The sequence below is a fragment of the Lytechinus pictus genome, chromosome 13, assembly GCF_037042905.1.
Source record: "Lytechinus pictus isolate F3 Inbred chromosome 13, Lp3.0, whole genome shotgun sequence".
In the NCBI taxonomy this organism is placed as follows: domain Eukaryota; kingdom Metazoa; phylum Echinodermata; class Echinoidea; order Temnopleuroida; family Toxopneustidae; genus Lytechinus; species Lytechinus pictus.
Genome location: NC_087257.1, coordinates 28,351,062 through 28,369,977, shown reverse-complemented (window position 1 = coordinate 28,369,977; position 18,916 = coordinate 28,351,062). Strand labels below are relative to the sequence as shown.

General features: G+C 36.1%; 1 protein-coding gene across 1 annotated transcript in view; it reads left to right on the top strand.

Moving 5' to 3' along the window:
* Positions 1-18,671, top strand: part of LOC129275175 (sterol regulatory element-binding protein cleavage-activating protein-like) — a 39,256-nt gene extending 20,585 nt beyond the window's left edge. The window contains exons 10-25 of the mRNA XM_054911966.2: positions 764-876; positions 1,378-1,472; positions 1,983-2,081; positions 2,609-2,815; positions 3,463-3,932; positions 4,378-4,533; positions 5,210-5,408; positions 6,164-6,279; positions 6,549-7,176; positions 7,619-7,784; positions 8,353-8,501; positions 10,180-10,260; positions 10,598-10,810; positions 11,833-11,895; positions 12,309-14,852; positions 15,130-18,671. Of these exons, the coding sequence (XP_054767941.2) occupies positions 764-876; positions 1,378-1,472; positions 1,983-2,081; positions 2,609-2,815; positions 3,463-3,932; positions 4,378-4,533; positions 5,210-5,408; positions 6,164-6,279; positions 6,549-7,176; positions 7,619-7,784; positions 8,353-8,501; positions 10,180-10,260; positions 10,598-10,810; positions 11,833-11,895; positions 12,309-12,488 (2,935 nt within the window). The 3' untranslated portion in view covers positions 12,489-14,852; positions 15,130-18,671. The remainder of the gene's footprint in view (positions 1-763; positions 877-1,377; positions 1,473-1,982; positions 2,082-2,608; positions 2,816-3,462; positions 3,933-4,377; positions 4,534-5,209; positions 5,409-6,163; positions 6,280-6,548; positions 7,177-7,618; positions 7,785-8,352; positions 8,502-10,179; positions 10,261-10,597; positions 10,811-11,832; positions 11,896-12,308; positions 14,853-15,129) is intronic.
* Positions 18,672-18,916: the final 245 nt, after the last annotated feature.

Here is an 18,916-nt window from a genome sequence, read left to right as displayed (position 1 = left end):
AAACGTTGCTAATGATTGGTATGAATGCACCTGCACTACAAGAACAAGAGCTTGCATGTAATTCATTATGAAATAACAGTATGTGAAAAGTTCCACACATGCACACACAACCAGTGTGTTTATCTTCATCACCTTGAAGCAGCACTTACTTTGGAAGAGGAAGAATGACTAAATCCTATTGACCGGTTGTGGTTTTGATATGAGGATGGTGTAGCAAATAACAGGGATCTACATTGCTATCTCATAGAACATATAATAATATGAACCTATTTAGTACATATAATAATACACATCACTTTAGAATAAATTACACATACTTATTACCTTTGAAATGCTCCCGGCTATGACTTGGGCATGTTAGCACTGTTCCATTGTAGTACATTGTGCATTAATTCTTTCTAATGCCAACAGTGATGTGTTATTTATATCCTCATGATGGGTCATCATGGTCACACTTAGTTACAGTGTCATCTGGGGGTGGGGTGTAAAGTTGTATAGAAATATGGCTGCCTTAACGTTAGATGTCAGTCCCGTTCGAAGCCAATAAATCCAAGCAAGAAATTTGAGAAATCTTGCACGCAAATTGTCTTTCCCTAGTTTGATCTTGTTCATATAAGGTTAGAAATTAATATGTGAATATTTCTTTGTTTTTCACTTCATTCTTTTATTTATGCTGCTGTTCCCTCTCTGTATGATTTTGTATTTGTGTTTTTATCAACACAGTTGAGGTCTTATTTTTCTCCCACATCTGTTTTCGTTTCAGAGAGGTGTTTCCATACATCATCATCCTGATCGGTCTTGAAAACATTCTAGTTCTGATCAAATCTGTGACGTCAACACCCATGGATTTACCAGTAGAACTCAGAATAGCACAAGGTAAGTGAGTTCATGAGTGTATATGACGAGGAGGAGGAGGGGGGGTTCCCACGTTTGCCACTTGGAGAGGTCACAAAAGAAAGCAAAAGGAACAATTAAAGAGTCCCTTAAACATACATGAAGAACAACCACGGATTAAAAGAGTCCATAAATTAAAAAATAGCAAAATAAAAGCAATGGCTTCAGAAGTTGGTAGGGGCACATTTTTAATCTCTTTGTCTTGTTTTTTTTTTCATACTCCACTGGAGTGATTGTGATGAAGAGAAGAATTCACGCCATTTGATCAGAAGAACAATCAATTAACAGGGATTTTTATCATTCAACCATTTTCAGTTTGTCTTCTTTGTCAACCCTTAAATAGGAATATGGTAGAATTTCCCTTAATCTCAATAGGATGTAATTCATTTTAAATTCCACTTCATTGCTAATCTGCTGTTAGGATTAGGTTGTGATGAGAGTAGAAACTTGATGACATTTTTTTTACCTTCTTTCCTTTTCTAGGTTTAAGCAAAGAAGGTTGGTCCATCACAAAGAATATGTGGACTGAAATCTTGATTGTTCTGATTGGACTCTTCACCTTTGTTTCAGCTGTACAGGTGAGCTCTTCTTGGTAGGATGGTTATGATTTATGAGATATGAATTTTCCTATGATGATGATAGTGAAGGTGTTTTGTGGAGACTAGTTTTTATGTGGTTTTGTAGTCGACCCAACAACAAAAATTATTATAAATAAAATAATAATAGTGTATGCCAGTGGTGTTAGGGGTGATGATGATGATGATGATGATGATGGTGATGATGGTGATGATGATGATGATGGTGATGATGATGATGATGATGATGATGATGATGGTGATGGTGATGGTGATGGTGATGGTGATGATGATGATGATGATGATGGTGAAATTGATGCTGATGACGATGATAATGTTGATAATGACAAGTATGATGATAATTACTGAGATAACAATGAAAATGATGCTTATGGCTATGATGATGATGGTGGTGGTTGTGGTGATGACAATGATAAAGATGATGTTGATGATAAACTGATAATGATTAACGTATGTAATATTTACCAATCTTTTTCCTTCCAATCTGGTTAGGAGTTTTGTCTTCTAGCCCTGGTGGCTATGTTCTCGGATCTCTTTCTTCAGATGATGTTCTTTGTCTCAATCCTGGCTCTTGATTTCAGAAGATTAGAGGTATTTATCTTCTGTCTTTTTTAAGAGTAAATTTCTCAAATGCATTATAATCTTATGTGAGCCTCTTTCATAGGAAATAATTATTAATATTCTATTCATTTTCAGCACATTGCCAATTTCTAATATGTAATGATTAGCTCAAATTACATGGATTTTATTCAGGAATTGTATCATGTACTGCAGTTAATATGGCCTCACATCCTATGTATATAAAGAGAAACTTCAAATCTTCTAAAGGATTTACTGTACCTCTATGGGCTAAAAAAGTTATATATCATCATCATTATCTCTGTAATTGGCCGGGGAAGGGGGGGGGGGGGTAAAGAGTCTTTTCACAAAATTTATACTTAATTCCAAATTTCTTGATGTATAAAACGCATCACCGCATTGGTTAAATCATGCTCAAGAAACGCACTACTGCTTATAAATAAATTTGATTTTGTGTTGATCATCATGTGCACATCGGTATGACTTGAATTTGCACATAACAATCTTTGTGGAACATCCCTCAACCTTTGTTCTTCCAGATTTCAGACCTTTATAAATCAGGAATGATGCAATCTATCCAAGACTCTCCTGATGGGGTACGTCCATCTCGTACTCATCACCGGTCATTCCTCTCACCCTTCTGGGGTCAACCCATAGAACAACCTACCCCAAGACCAAGGATTCCTCGCAGGCTCAGAGTCTTTAACTTCCTAGCAAGCGTTAGGATTATTCAAAAGATTATTAAGGTGAGTAAAAAGGTCATGGGCTCGCCTCAGACATGAAGAATTTATACTAGTATTTTCAAGGATCTTGAGTGAATGTTTCTGTATCATATTTTGTAACATATTGTGAATATTCAAAGTCTCAGGTAAACATTTATAGGTAAATATTCATCATAAATGAAAACTGAATATATGTTATTAATTTGAATCTATATACACTCTAAAAAAGGTTTACCCAATATTGGGTAAAATGGGAACATGCATGTTGGTTGGGTAAAAAGATACCCAGTATGGTGTCAATTTAACGCAATGTTGCGTTGAAATAACCCAATATGGGGTAAAAAAATACCCAGCAAACATGCATGTTCCCTTTCTACCTAATAGTGGGTAAAATTTTACTCAGTGTTTTTAGAGTGTAGGCAGGGTTTAAGTTGAATCAAGGCCATGTGCCCTGTAGAAAAGCAGCCTTGCCATCAAACTGATGAACTTTAAGAACTGTTTTCGAATTCCACAATTGTTGTAATTCAATCTATATCAAATATGTGATATAATTTACTGGGTGCAAGCCATAAATGTCTTTACATTATTCAAACTTCCCTTTCAAGCCTTTAATATTGTATTTATCATTTAGTGACGTCTTTCAATTTTCACTGATTTGTCGCTTTCTGCAGTTCACCCTAGCACTATGGATCATTGTCACCTGTCTCTTCATCTACAAAGCTGGTATCATTAACTTCTTCTTGGTCAGCAATAGCTATGGAAGTCCTCTAGAACCCGCTGCCCCAACATTACCTACTCCATCAGATCCCAAGCTTCCCCCAGTACCTCCTCTAGCTGATCTCCACCGACTCCCAGACAAAGCTATGCCAGTGCCCAATCCTTACCCTTCTGATGAAGTCAGTGACCAGTCCCGCCCTGATCCAATAACTGGGGATCTCCCTAAGCCTGGGTACCAAGATGACAAGATGAAGGACATGATAAAGAGTGGTGGAAGCAGTGGTTCCTCTGACCTGAAGCCGTGTCATGGAAGCGATTGCAGTGATAAGCTATCCCTGTGGGTGAGGCAGAGAGGACTGTGGAAGCTGTCAGCTTGGCACTGGCCAGCTCTCTTTAATATGTACAACATGAGCCTAGCAGACAGGTGAGCTTCTTATCAAGCCATCAACTTATAAGCAATTGCATGAATAGTTAATGATGGACCCCTAAACTTATACCAACTGGGTATGCAATGATGAATTCATGATCATATGATGTCTAAGCTGGCTTTAAAGAATCCAGTGCGTGAATATACATCTCATGAAAGTAATGAACATTTTTGTAAGGCAAATTTCCTATTTTTTTATTTGTGTAATATTTCTTATAACAAACAAAATTGACAATTTGCTAAGATTATTGAAGGCACTCATTCGCTGGCCTATACATGTATAGTGTAGAGACCTGTTCAGAACTCTTACAAATGATCAATGAGGGCTCAATGTAATTTATGTACTGGTCAGTTTGTGAAAAATAAGATATTTGATTAAAATGTTGTTGGTCATCCTTTAATTAAATATGTTTTAATCTCCTACCCCTTATGTCCAATGTAGGTATGTGAGTATCCTTCCACCTATCAAATTGAACATTCATATCAGACCAGAGGAGGCCATTACTTTGAGAAAGGATTCTGAAACCAAGAGATATGGGTCATCTCCTGGTGTTGGTCAGATTATTGGTAGCTATGAAGGTCTTCATGAAGCTGACCGGTGAGTGACCCTTTGATTTTCTCTTCACACTACAACAAATGCCTGATGAAATCTCATGGGAAATAGAATGTAAACGGATTGAGATTTAGTGGGGAAAGAAGCATGAAAAGTCATGTGCTAGTAGAATATTACTCTCCACTCTTTCCGCATCCAACTCTACCAGATGGGAAGAACGGATGATAAAACAATGATATGATGACAATGGTGATGTGGACAAGGAAGAGGATGGTGATTATGATAGAGACTTGACCACAACTACTTCTGATATGATCATCAGCAGTAAAGAGATATGGAGCCCGTAACACAAATAAAAGCTTAGCAATGATCGTACAACATTTTTCTACAATTGATTGCATTGACTACAATGTACAATCAATCGTGAAATCAAGTGTACGATTAATCGCTAACCTTTGTGTTACGGAGCCATGATCATCAGCAGTAAAGAAAAGATCATTTTGGCGGGGTCCTGTTTTATGAAGCTTTTATTTGTGGAATGTTCGGAGCCAGTAAATTTCTGTGGTTGGATCAGGAAATTTGTTCTTTATCCAATACAGGTACTTTCTGTATCATTTGTTTTGATGAAAAGTTTAATAAAGTAGGGTCCTTGTTACATGGAAGATTTGACTCTGTCACTTTGCTCTGGACACACATAAACAAAACTACCATTGACCAACAGGTGGGACTACTACGTGACCATGATGCTAGGGATCATCAGTGGTGCTTCTTCTGTAATCCTCATCATGCTGCTGTGTAAGTGCGCTACTTTGGTGCGTAGTCGTCAGGCTAGGTACAAGCCAGGACGAAGGGCGGATATCATCAAGAGAGTCCAAGGACCGTGTGAAGCTGTACCTCAGCACTTGGCTGGACATGAACAGGTATGCGACAATGATGATGATGACATGTATGATGATAAGATGATGATGATGATGCACAGCATTTGTATAGCGCCATATATCTGTCAAAGACATTCAAAGGCGCATTTTTGGAGGAGCCAGCCAATCTGGGTCGCCTAGAAGGGCACGCACACAGAACTGTGACCCCAGGTCTCTCCTCATGATAATGATGACTGAGATAATAATAACAATGATGCTTATGATGATGATGATGATGATGATGATGATGATGATGATGATGATGATGATGATGGTGGTGGTGGTGGTGGTGGTGGTGGTGATGATGATGATGATGATGATGATGATGATGATGATGATGATGATGATGATGATGATGATGATGATGATGATGATGATGATGATGATGATGATGATGATGATGATGATGATGATGATGATGATGATGATGATGATGATGATGATGGTGATGGTGATGATGATGATAATGAGGATGATGAGGGTGATGATGATAATGAGGACGATGATGATGATGATGAGCTGTATGCTCATGGAACTGATGGTGTCACACACCTACTTTTTATTTTGTAATTTAATATATAAATTTTTTTTAATGAAATAAGCAAAAATAAAAATACCATGCCTTGGATGTTTTTTTATCAAATTTGATGAGACTTATTTTTTTGTGCTGTGCTGGTTTGAATTTTCTGTTCAAATCAACTTTAAGCATAGACTTGGCCTAAAAGTGATTTTTTTTATCATGTTATTTCTTCAATCAGGAAGTGGAGTGTTTTGTGACAGGAGGACGATGGGTAGTGAGTGCTTGTATTCAGGGTGATATACGAATCTGGGATCCTTACGAAGGCAGGTGTGAACACTTCATCCCAAGAACAAGGTATGAGAAGTTACATTATCGTTGTGGTAAACCATCAGCCTATCATCAGAATCTGAAAGCAGAATTGAGAAAGTATTTGGAGTAATTTAGATTCTTAGCTTAGAAGGAGACACTGATTCATTTTGCTGATCCCACAAAAAAAAACAATATGATTTTTTCAGGGTTTGATTCTTCCTGATTAAAAAAAGTGGTCAAAGATTATAGCATGAATTAGCATGAATCGTGAGTCTGAATTCTGTTGATATGGATATGTTCATTGTTACTTTCAGATATCGCCTTAGTAGCCCAAGCAACAGTCTACCCCGGCAACCAACCTCACCTACACAGCCCTTGAAGACCCCCAATCATTGCAGCGTTCCTTCAAGTCCATTCAGCCCTCTTGAGCCAACAGAGCGCGCTTCACCAAACAGCTCAGAGGTTGTCATGCCACGTCCGGGAAGCTCTAAAGACCTGTCGTCACACTTCAGCATCCCAGAGGAAGGCAATGGAGGCAGCATGCCTCGCCCAGGAAGCTCAAAGGATCTAGCTGGCATGCAGTTCAGTATGGACGGGTACTACGGGAATGGCGAACAGATGTACTCTGCAGCAAGGCATCCTTCACAGTCTTCCAGCCGAAGCTCTGGAGTGGCTAGCTGCGATGATGATCCCTACCTCCAGCAACATCAGCTCACCAAGTCAAGGACTCATAGTACAGTATCCGCTGACTTCTCCCAGGTGGATATGTTTGGTAGTCCGTCAGACAGAGAGGGTGTGGTCGATCCAACAGGTGCAGGAGGGGTACAGTCTGCACCCCTTGTAGGAGCGGGAGGTGATGGTCCAAACGAGTGTTCTACAGTATGGTGTCTGGCCTGCAAAGATGAAGTGGTCGCTGCTGGATGTAGTGATGGAAGTATTGAGGTAAGCTGATTAATTCTGTTAGCAAGATTGGTTTATTTGTAGAATGCAGTACTGTAATCACTATTAGACAAAAAAATTGTAATACAGATTAGTTTTTGTAAGAAAAAGACAACTTTGAATATTGTTTAGCCTCATTATCTAGTCTGAGGTTTCAGTTTGGAGCAAAAAAGAAGAAATCTAAAATCATGCCATGACATGTTTGCTCTAGACTTGTAGCAATCATTCTTCTCATGGATTCTACCCCCATAACATGTGATCTCCAAAGGTAGTTATTACACGTAAAAGATATATTGGACGTAAAAGATATATTGGACTGTTTATGTTTACCTGCTTGAAGAGAAATGCACAATTATTTTCATTTTTGTGGCTTACACACACATGTAGATGAGTACAGTCTCTGGGAAACTGTTATAATGTTCTCCCTGTTTTGTCTTACTTACAGTTATGGAGCAGTGAGAATGGTCAATTATTAGCTTGGTCATCTTACAACGGTGACCAATCCCAACCTGGTATAACAGGTGTATGCTTCACTCGCAATCTCCTGGTCATTGCAAGGTTAGGTGGGAGTATAGACTTCTTGCAGCTATCAGGATTTCAAAGTGTAGGAGGTGAGTCAAAGACCCTGTTTCACAAAACTTGCCATCACTGACAAATTGCATTGCAGTGATTGTGAACATTTTATCCAACCAATCAAAACCAAGGATTTTAGTGTACAACTCTGATGAAAAGTTGTCCTGTTAGTGCACCATATAGAATCAGCAGACCTCTCATTCATTGCTGTTACGTTTTGATGAAGTACAGTAGTTTCTTGTACATTGGTCATGTCTGGAAGTCTTGGTACTCCTCGGGCCTATTTCATAAAGACTAAACAATTACAATTTTTATATTATGCTAATAACCATGGAAACCTTGACTTGTTGAAAGCTGTTTCCATGGTTGTAATGATTAATGACAAAGTGAGCGTAATCCTAAATATTTTACGAAACAGGACCCTGGTGCTTGATAATTCAGCTTTCAGAATGATGTCATATGATTCTTATTTTGGTTATTTACAGATTAAAAAACAAAAAAAGTGCAACTCAAAGTTGCTCCTATCTTCATCAGTTTCTTTCTGTCCATGCACATTTTTCTTTTGTAATAATTCTGGATTTTCCAATGTCACTTTTGCTTCCCCAGTTACAGTAAGCTATGACAGTTATTACCAGTATCCACCTGTGGTTCACTTGAGTTTATTAAAGACTGTCCAGGCTCATCAGCAACCTATTAATACTATACAAGCCAATGAGGCACAACTCGTTACAGCTAGTCAAGATTATACACTCAAGGTAAGTTAAAGAGAACTAAATGAATTCCATTAAATGAAATACTGATAAAAGCATGTATCTGACCTGCCACCCTCAACCAACAATAGGTCACCAAAATCAATTGGGATATTTTTATACAGCTTGAAAAAGCACATGCTAAGCTTAAGATAAGATAGGTAAGATAAGATGAATGGATTTTATTGAAAACAACATGTCTCGCAGTACAGACTGAAATGACCATGAATTACAAATCAGAAGAATCACAAGAAATTAAACAATAAAGAGTATAAAACATTGGGCATTAAGACATTAGGCATACCCGCAGTGCACTTGAGAAAGAACTAGAAAAGGAGAAGGAAAGAAGAAGAGTATCCAGGTATCCCATAAGGGGTACTTGGAGAAATTGACTATAAAACATTAACCTAAATTGCACCACGTAAATGACCCAGTATATACTTTACATGAAATTAAACTTAACAATTTTTGATAATTAAACTAATGAAACGGATGTGAATATTCCAATATATCACACCTTGCACAGGAGTACTATTAACCTATCGAAATCCTTAAAAAAAAAAGAGCAACAACAACATAAATTACCTTAATTATTGAAATATGCGAATAACTAGCATACAAAATCTAATATACGAATAACTAGAATACAAAATATATACAAACAAATTAGGACAGTAATTACACTTAAATTTCCTAAAACTAGTGATATATATCTTGTCAAAACTGATCAAGGATAATGCACACAAGTACTCCATTGAATATTAATGAAATTAATCGAGCAAGGAGAAAACAAGGTTTCTGGGTTCACTTTCTTGCAGCCCTGAAAATGGCTTCAATTAAGGTCAATTTTGATAGAATGAAGAGGAAATACTCCTCTATTCTCTTTGTCTTTTGAAGACCAAATGATTATTGTGGCTATTTACAGAGAACCTTCCCTGGCAACTTGTTGGTTCAGGTATGGCAGGTCACATAATACAGCTTTTATTTTATGTACCCTAGAATGGTTTCCCTGAATTCCTCTGCCAGATAATATATCCAGCACTGAATAACCCATGATAATAACAGGGGTGTGAGAGTTCAGATTTTTATCTGATTTCAGATTTTTTTCGTTTGATTTTCAGCTTAATTTCAGCTTATTTTTGGCTTTCCTCTGTACAAAAAGTATGGGAGCTCTTTCTATTTCAGACTTTTTCTACAAGTTTTAGCTTTTTTCAGATCTTTTTATTTGTGACCACTCACACCCCTGTAATAAGTGAACTATAATCCCATTCAATGCAAACCTATTCAGAAAACTGTAAACTGTGTTGTCATCATGGACTGAATTACATCTAACTATAAGCATTGCATGGAATTTTTATTTAAGACCTCTGGTTCAAAACCTATATTTGTTATTCTGTCCTTTGGGTTTAAAGATTTTCTTGCTTCATAAGCCTTCTTATCAAGCTTCTGTTATAAGCCACTGAAACAGTGTAAGCTGATTGGTTGAAAAAGCAAAATTGCAATAGAACATCTGCAATTATTTGCCAACCCCTTGCCTACTGGTCTGGATGGTCTCTTTGCAAAGCCTATGCGAATTGCAAAATTAGTAATCAATGGCTTAATATGGACCCTGAACATCTCAAGGAGATTGGCAGTTCCTTTGACAGTACCTAACGCCTCTCTTCTTGTGCGTTTTTATTTCCAGGTTTATTCTTTAGATGATCTTAATTGTAAGTTCACTTTGAGAGGACACGCTGGTAGTGTCACATCACTTTATGTAGATAAGGTAAGAGCATTCATTCTCATATAGAAAACCATTACAATGACAGTTCTTAAAATGATGATATCGTTATGAATGTTTACAACTTGACAGAATAATGTCTCTGCTAAATTATGTATTTGGGCGTTTAATCTTGTCTTTGCATTTAGCTACGTATTGCTGTGTTAGCAAAATGCAGCAATGTGTAGCCTAACATAGTGTTATTACCCAGCAAATCATTTGGTAGTTGCAGCTGCATGCAGTAAAGTTAAGGAAATGCTAGCTAAAGTGACAATCAAGCAATAATGACAAAGTGAATGATTTGCCGAAATTGATCTTTCATTTCATTCTTCTTTTTCTCTAGGATCCATTCAATAACATAGCAAGTGGCTCAACAGATGGTTTAGTGAGACTTTGGGACACATCGCGGGGCGATATGTTGAAAGCTCTCAAAGGTCCAACTAGCACAGTTCTTAGTGTTACCTGTACGCCTCAGCATGTACTGTGTGTTAGCTTGGATAGTAAGCTGTGTGTGTGGACTAGATTACAAGGATGGATGTTACATGTTATACAACTGGTGAGTTCATAGGGATGACTGGTTTAAAGGGGGGTTGTGGGGATTACATGTAGGTTGGTGGGGGAGGGGCAGGGAGGACTTAGTGGGATCGTTTTAAGTTTTTGCTGTATGCCTCAGCATATATATTATATGTTAGCTTGGATAGTAAGCTGTGTTTTGACTAGATTACAGGGATGGATGTTACATGTTATACAACTGGTGAGTTCAGTAGGATTACTGGATTAAAGGGGTGGGGGAGAGGGCTTGATGATGGTGTAGGGGAGCAGGGAGGCTTCTCATGCCATATAATGATATGTGTTATGGAATGGGTGAAATTCATTAAATTAGACCAGGGGCCCGTGTAACTCAAAGCTAAGCAATGATCGTAGAACATTTTTCTACGATTGATTAAATTGACTACAATGTACAATCAATTGTAAAAATCAATGCGTATGATTAATCGCTAACCATTGTGTTACGGGACCCTGGAGAGCATTTCATCAACGTTTTTAAGATCTGATCAACTTTCCTTGATGTTGATTGGCTGAGAAGTACAGTTTCTGTCAAGGGTAACTGTGATAAAACATACTTTGTCAGATATAACATCCGATAAGTCCTTTCATGAAATGTTCTTCTTGGGAGCATTTTATTTAAGTAATCAGCATCAACAAAGAAATTATTCTCTGAGAGTAGTCACAGTTACTGTAATAGTTGGGAGCCCAGTGTTTTTCAGCCAATCTCAAATTCAGTCAGCGCTGACAGTAATCAGCAGACAAATATGTAGAAAGACCTCCACAACAATATTTCATGAGCTGGATTTCAAATGAACCTGACATTCTTCAAATTGTCCACTTTCTTAAATTCGAACAAATAAGGCCTCATGGTTTATGCCTGAATAGTGCCCTTTGTTTGATTACATAGGATAACTTTCATGAAAATATGTACAAGGAATCACTGCATATAATGTTTCTTTTGTATTTTTCTAATAGTGTGTTAAAATGCCAGGTATTATAATGGCAATGACCGTTTTTTTTTTTTCATAGGATGGTGGATGCAGTAGTAGTGTTGCTACTTTGAATGATAAACTCATGATTACTGGTGCCAAGGTAAGAACTAATAGATAAAATAAATTTTATATTGTCAATGCGCTTTTAAAACCTTGTATTTTGCTATTTAAAAAAATTGAAGACTGCACAAAAAAGCTGTATTTTGAAAGTATTACTATGGTTGCAACTGTAACATCTTATTCTTGTAATATTCTACTTCTTTCTGTAGAGAACAGTTTACTTTTACTTCTCTTTCCCATACAAGTTTTGCTTATATGAAATAGTCTTTTAACCAAAAAGATGCTAAATTCTGTAACTAATTGTGATTCTGATCTTTTTGAACGTCATATAATTGTTGAATATTCCATTGTATTGTCATTTAGAATGTTCAAGGCAATGATTCAACCTGTCATGGAAATTTTAGCATTCATTAAACCATATATTTCATTTATTAAATTTGTTGATTTTTGTAGGGATATCTGGTTGTCTGGGACATTGTAAATGGAGAACCGATCCGAGAGCTCAACCTAGGTGACAAGCACGTCCGTGTGAAGAACATTCTTTCCATCGAAAACTCACCTACGATTGTCTGTGACTTTGGCAGCGAGCTTAGACTGATTCAGTTCCCACCAAGTCTGGAGAAGATCGACTGAAGAAGCAGAAGGAAGATGATAGATGGAAGGTCATGATAAATGGATCTTGTGTTCTCGTGGCAAGTCTTGCTGAAGAGTCGAAAGTGGACGAAGGACAACATCTTGGTTTATACTGAGTGTTGTGCAGTTCATACCAAGCATGAAGGAGAATATTGAAGAACTGAGAAGATAAAAAAAACGAAGGAGATAGATGCTAGGTCTTGATAAATGATCTTGTGTTCTTGTGGCAAGTCTTGCTGAAGAGTCAAAGATAAGCCAAGGACAACAACATCTTAGTTTATAATGAGAGGGTTCCAGTTCTCACAAAACAGGAGGGAGGATAAGAAGATAAATGAAAGGTCTTGATAAATGATCTTGTGTTCTTGTGGCAAGTTTTGCTGAAGAGTCAAAGATGAGCCAAGGACGACAACATCTTAGTATATAATGAGAGGGATCCAGTTCTCACAAAACAGGAGGAAGGAGATTGAAGAACAACTACGCTGAAGAGAGGAAGAACCAAGGAGCTCGGTCAGCTGATTTTATTTCGATCTCTGTCTATACTGAGAGTGGTACAGCTGTCACCGTCCAGCAACACACAGATGGAGAGAAGAACTGAAAGAAGAAGATATCCTATCTTCTGTTTTTCTGATCCATGTTTATTCTGATAAGATCCATGAAAGAATGAAGATTGAGATTGAAGTAAAGGAGGGAAGGGGAGACAATTTCCCCAGACCACTCTTTATGGTGTCATGTATCAAATACGTAATGCATATCTTTCTACATCTGCAGAGTGGGTAGACAAAGGGAAAGAAAAGTTGAAAGATAGAGTTTAGAATAAAAATAGATAAAATGTGTAAAAAGTACCAGGTTAAGGATGCAAGTAAGATGTCTTCTTATTTCTTCCTCTGTGTCTGCAAGATATAAGGGATGTAGTGAAGATATTAGAAAGCTGTATTTTTGGGGATCTTTTACTTGAAAAAAAAGGTGTTAGGGGAAAGGGGTTGGTGGAATAATGGAAGAACATTAAGTGCAAGAAGACAGATGATGAGGTAACAACTGTCAATAGATTAATATTGTGGAGAGAAAGTGGTTCTCTGTCTCAAGTACCCGAGGAGGAGAGATAAATTATGTCAGAGAAACAGAATACAGCACAGACAATACATTCTACTATAGAATGTAGACTGACAAGATTTAAAGGCTGGGAGATGGAAGAGTAATTGTAGGCAGAATAATTAACAAATGTCATTAGCATCTTAGTTTTGTGAAGAAGTTTCAAAGTATTTGAGAACAATTTGACATTTGCAGGAAAAACAATTTTGGTTTTCCTGCTTTTTATTAAAGCCTATAGGTACAAAAGTTGGTAAATCTCTTGTTTTCGAAGTTTGAATCCAGTGTTAGGTATAATAAAAGAATATACCATAAAACATATGATGTTTAAAAGATTAAATATTAAACATCCAGTATGTTGGGTAAAATTGAAATTGGGATGTCTAAATTGTAAGGAAAAATGTAAAGCATGGATGTAGGGGGAAAAATATTACGATATAATATTTGTCTCTAGCTTTCTGATGTCAATCGGTTGAATCATTATTTAGAAGAAAAAAAAGGGGGGGGGGGCTTAATTTCACATTTTCATAAAGAATCATTCTTGAAAAGAGACTTAATGGTCCCTATGCCTTTGAAAGATTGGAAGGATGGAACAATTCTTTATCCTATTGAATCGTTGACAAGCTTTCATCGATGAAAGGCGTTGTGTTTTTTTTTGCTCATAGTTTTTTTCAATTCAAGTATTAAAATACATTGAGTATATTTAACAAAAATCTACATGTAGGTTTTACCCATCCCACCAAAGGCATACATATTCTTTGCATATATCTTTCTTCCTTTAATTGTGGTGCTATTATTTTATGGAAGTGTTAGGGGATATCTTTATGATAAGATTATTTTGATGTAAATATAATGAACAAGGGAATATAGGAACAATAGAATCAATGTTGTCATGCCAGTGTGAAGGTTTTCAATCACAAGGGAGATTTGACATTGACTGAATTGAAACAGCGGCACTGATGTCTAAACATTGTGGAATTAAACGACAGAGAAAAAAATGATAATCTACATGTATGCTGTGTATTCATCCTAGTGCAATAAATTGATGAGTTACCCTATCATCTTGAAAAGAAATTGATTCTTGTTGCATCTCATAGATCTCATATTTGATAACAAAAAAAAACAAGGATATTGTTTTCAAGTTAATAGACCTGTGCAAACCTGAATGTAATTTAATTTTGTGTTGAAAAAATATGTCACCGTTAGTTTTAGTACTGTTTTGTGTAATTATTTCACACTGCAGTATTTTGTAATGCAAATTTTGACTTTACACCACGGGCCCATCTTACAAAGAGTTACGATTGATCCAATCAATCGTAACTCTATGGAAATCCATCAGTGTCATAAAGTTTTCTTCAGGAAATTTGCAAAATGTCTTTTGTAAACAAAGGAGGAGAACACACCAAACTGTCAAATCAATGAATTCATGGATATTCATTCATATCTAGAAAATCTTTTGAACAAACATACATTTTATATGTTGACGTTGCTGGCTGTCCATAGTTGCAAGTGATTGGATCAATCGCAACTCTTTGTTAGATGGGCCCCTGGACAGATGTGCATTGCATTCTGAGGTGAGGTCACATATTAAACAGGATGGAATTGATTAGCACCCTAGGTATTCTTGTATTGCAGATTACAGGATTTGCATTCTTTCATAGCAGATTAAACATGAAATATGCAATAGAAAATACGACATGGACTTAAGTAGCGTATATTTATGGGGGAGAGGATAGTTAAGAGGTTCAAACAGCCACGTATTATATAAGGAATGCATACAGAACAAGGAAAGGATCTTTCTTGTATTAGGGTTGGGAACTCATGTTATTTATTTCAGAAAAGCATGTAAAATCTTTTGTTATTTGATATTCCTTAGCATTGAATATATTATGGTTTTGCCAAACTGCAGGCGTGAGCTGTCGATCTGCGCTATTGTCTGTAATATAGTTAGAAATAGTAGAATCTGATGTGTAATGATTTTTGATGGAATTATGGGAACAAAATAGGTTGAATAACTATTTGTTACCGTAAAGTATAAAGAACAACTAATATATGCAATACTTTTCTATTAAGTCCATTCCATGTTTGTCAGTAGTATACAAATGAAACCTTGCCATGTTTTGAATACTTTACTTAATCTTTCTCTTACAAGGGATACTCCCCTCCCATTTTAAAAGTTCTGTGTAGCAGTGTTAACACATTCATGCACAAATTGTGTAATAGCCAGGGGCGGATCCAGGATTTTTCGAAAGGGGGGAGGGGCACATTTCCCCGAGGAAAAAAAAAAGGTCTTCACTTTCAAAATGGGGGGGGGGGGCACACTTCTGTTTTAACAGCATTTTTACATTACAATTTTACTTGTGCCTCTCAAAAGGGGGGGGGGGCACGGGCCGGCTATGCCCCCTGGATCCGCCACTGGTAATAGCAAGCACATATTCCTTGCGTAAATTACTATACATCTATTGAACCAAAATATCTGTTTGTGTTTTCATGCCATTCATGTGGGTAAATGAAACAAAGGCAACGCATCAGTTTATGTGACGAATGAGAACTGGGTGTGTAGAATTCACTCACATTTATAATGGATATTGGATATTAAGGATTATAAATAATGGTCATAGTTCTACAGGATATCAATAAATTTATCCTTCTGAACCCATTCCTTAATGTGGTTTAGCAAAGTCTACTGAAATATTCTAATGATTCATATTTTTATTTTGTCTCAATAGCTTTAAAAACTTCTCAATTCTCATTATAAAGAAACCTCTGTTTTAATTAATTGACCTCCATAATTGTGTCTGTTCTCTTTGTCCAAGAACTTTTCCAATTTCCTTCTTGAAAGTTTGATTTGGACAATTGCTTGAACATTGGGTTTACTGGAAGAGGATGCAAACCTCCAGTTCTTTGTATTTGTGTTCCTTGAGAGGCCAAAATTCAAAGTAGCATTGGCATAGATGACCTACCATAAATAATAAAATGATGGCAAGTCATTGTGAAAGAAATGGACGTGTATGATTAGTTGCTAGACTGTCCCTTGCAACAGGAAACAGCGATCTTTCGATTTCATATGTTTAATTAATTACATCTTTGTATTTTACATTTGTAATTGGTGTCAAATATATAAGTTTCTCGCAAAACTCCATATGTCATTTTGAAACACCCTTCCCTAGGAGTGCTTTTTGTTTTCTTTAATATGCAAATTATTTATGTGCCTTTTCAGGGAGCTTGATGCAATGCTAGAAGATTTTGTATATTTTGGAGAAAAAAATCTTTGTTGACTTTGTTTTGTATTGTTTTTGTTTTCCTATTCTTTTTATTTGCTGTGTCATAACCCTCACAAACGGAGAAGTATTGACAATTGAACTTCCTTTAAATTTGAGAGTTCTTTTTTTCAAACCTGACAGTTTAGGAATTGTGTTTTTGTTTAAAAGTATGTTTGGTGGAGCCTTCGTGAATCAATTTCAAAACAGTAAGGGATAAATTGTTCTCTAGATACTGTAAGCATGTTGATAAGCTTCTTTTTTAAAATCTTTCTTGCCCCAGGACTTATTAAAGAGGAAGTCCACCCCCCCCCAAAAAAAAAGGTATAAAATGAGAAAAATCAAATGGGCACAATGCAGGAGATTTCATCAAAATCAGATGTAAAATAAGAAAGTTATGACATTTTTTTTCCTTTACTTTCACAAAACAGTTACATACACATCCTGGTTGATATGCAAATGAGGGTACTGGTGATGTCATCAATTTATTTACTTGTTTTTGTTTTTATAATGAAGTATGAAATGTTTTAATTGTTCCTCATAATGTGAAACAAAGTTTGGTTACTCCCTCAACATACGGGACTGCAATTGTTGTATTCTTTTTTGAGTCATTGAAGAGTTTCCTTCTTGTCAAATCTACAAATAATTGAAATATTGTATAAATCATACATTCAAATAAAAAAAATAGTTTGTGACTTCATCTGCAATCTCATTTGCATATCACCAGGTTGTCCATTTATTTGTTTTTGAAAAATGAGTAATATTTTAAATGTCATAATTTTTTTCCAATTCACATCTGACTTTGATGAAATTTTCAGCATTATGCTTATTTTTATCTTTTTATAAAAAAATCTACTTGTTGTTAAGGGGGCTTCCTCTTTCAGTCACTGTAACATGTGTACTGGGTGATAGGGAGATAATCATGCACCATTTAGATACATGTATAAACATCACAACCAAATTACTTCAAATTAAAACCCAACCATCTCCGTAAAATTGTTTTCTCTCTTTCCCCATTCTATATTTCTGTCTGTGTGTAAGAGCATGCATGTATCTGTGTTAGCTATATTCTTCAAGACTTCTTCCAGGCTTTCCTCTCTTGGGGTTCTCTATCTGTTTTAGGTGAATGTTTGCATCATACTCATTCTAGAATATTCATATGCTGCAATATGTACAATATTTTTAGTTCTTTCAAAGCCCTGCTTGTGGTGACAAATTGCTGCTGTGATTTTAGATTTATTGGGTAAGCATATGCATCAAACTCCTATTATTAATAGAGATATAAATTTACAATAATAACAGTGCATTTATGTTTTAATGTATTTGTGATTGAAATTGTAAGCAGAAGTTTAACATGTACCATGGTGTTAATTATGTTCAAAATGTGAAGAACAGTATGTCATTGATCTCTACAACTATTGATGTTGATTTGTAAACACCTTTTAGAAGTACACTATTCCAATTTACCTTTTCTAAAACAAGTTTCTAAATCTATGGCAGCAAAGAATGTACTGACAAATTGTAGTCGATCAAAAGTTTGATGGGTTTTTTTTTAGGGTACAGCATAAGAATGGAACAGTGGAAAGTTTTGAGTTGTAAGCTTCCACAATTCTAAATTGGAGATTAAGTTGACCTATGTTGAGTCTGTCCACAATTTCCTTTGAAATATATGTGAAATGACCAAATATTTTATTGGTGCAAAGAAACTTGGAATGTCATTTTGTATGTGCCATATGAAGTTCCCATTTTAAAAGAAATACTTGCTAATTGTAATTACTTTTAAAGATTAAGTAATAAATTGATTATTTATTTATGTCTATAAAAGAAGTAAAATCAATATTTTTTTAATTCTTTTAAATTATTTCTTGTCTTAGGCTTGTGTTTGTGAATCCAAACTTGTACCCCACATTATGAGGATGATTATGATATTGATAATGATATGATGATGATTATGATGATGATGATTGTGGTGGTACGTGGTGGTGGTGGCTGTGGTGGTGGTGATGATGGTGGTGATGGTAATAGTGATGGTGATGATGATTATGATGATGGTGGTGATGGTGATGGTGATAGTGATGGTTA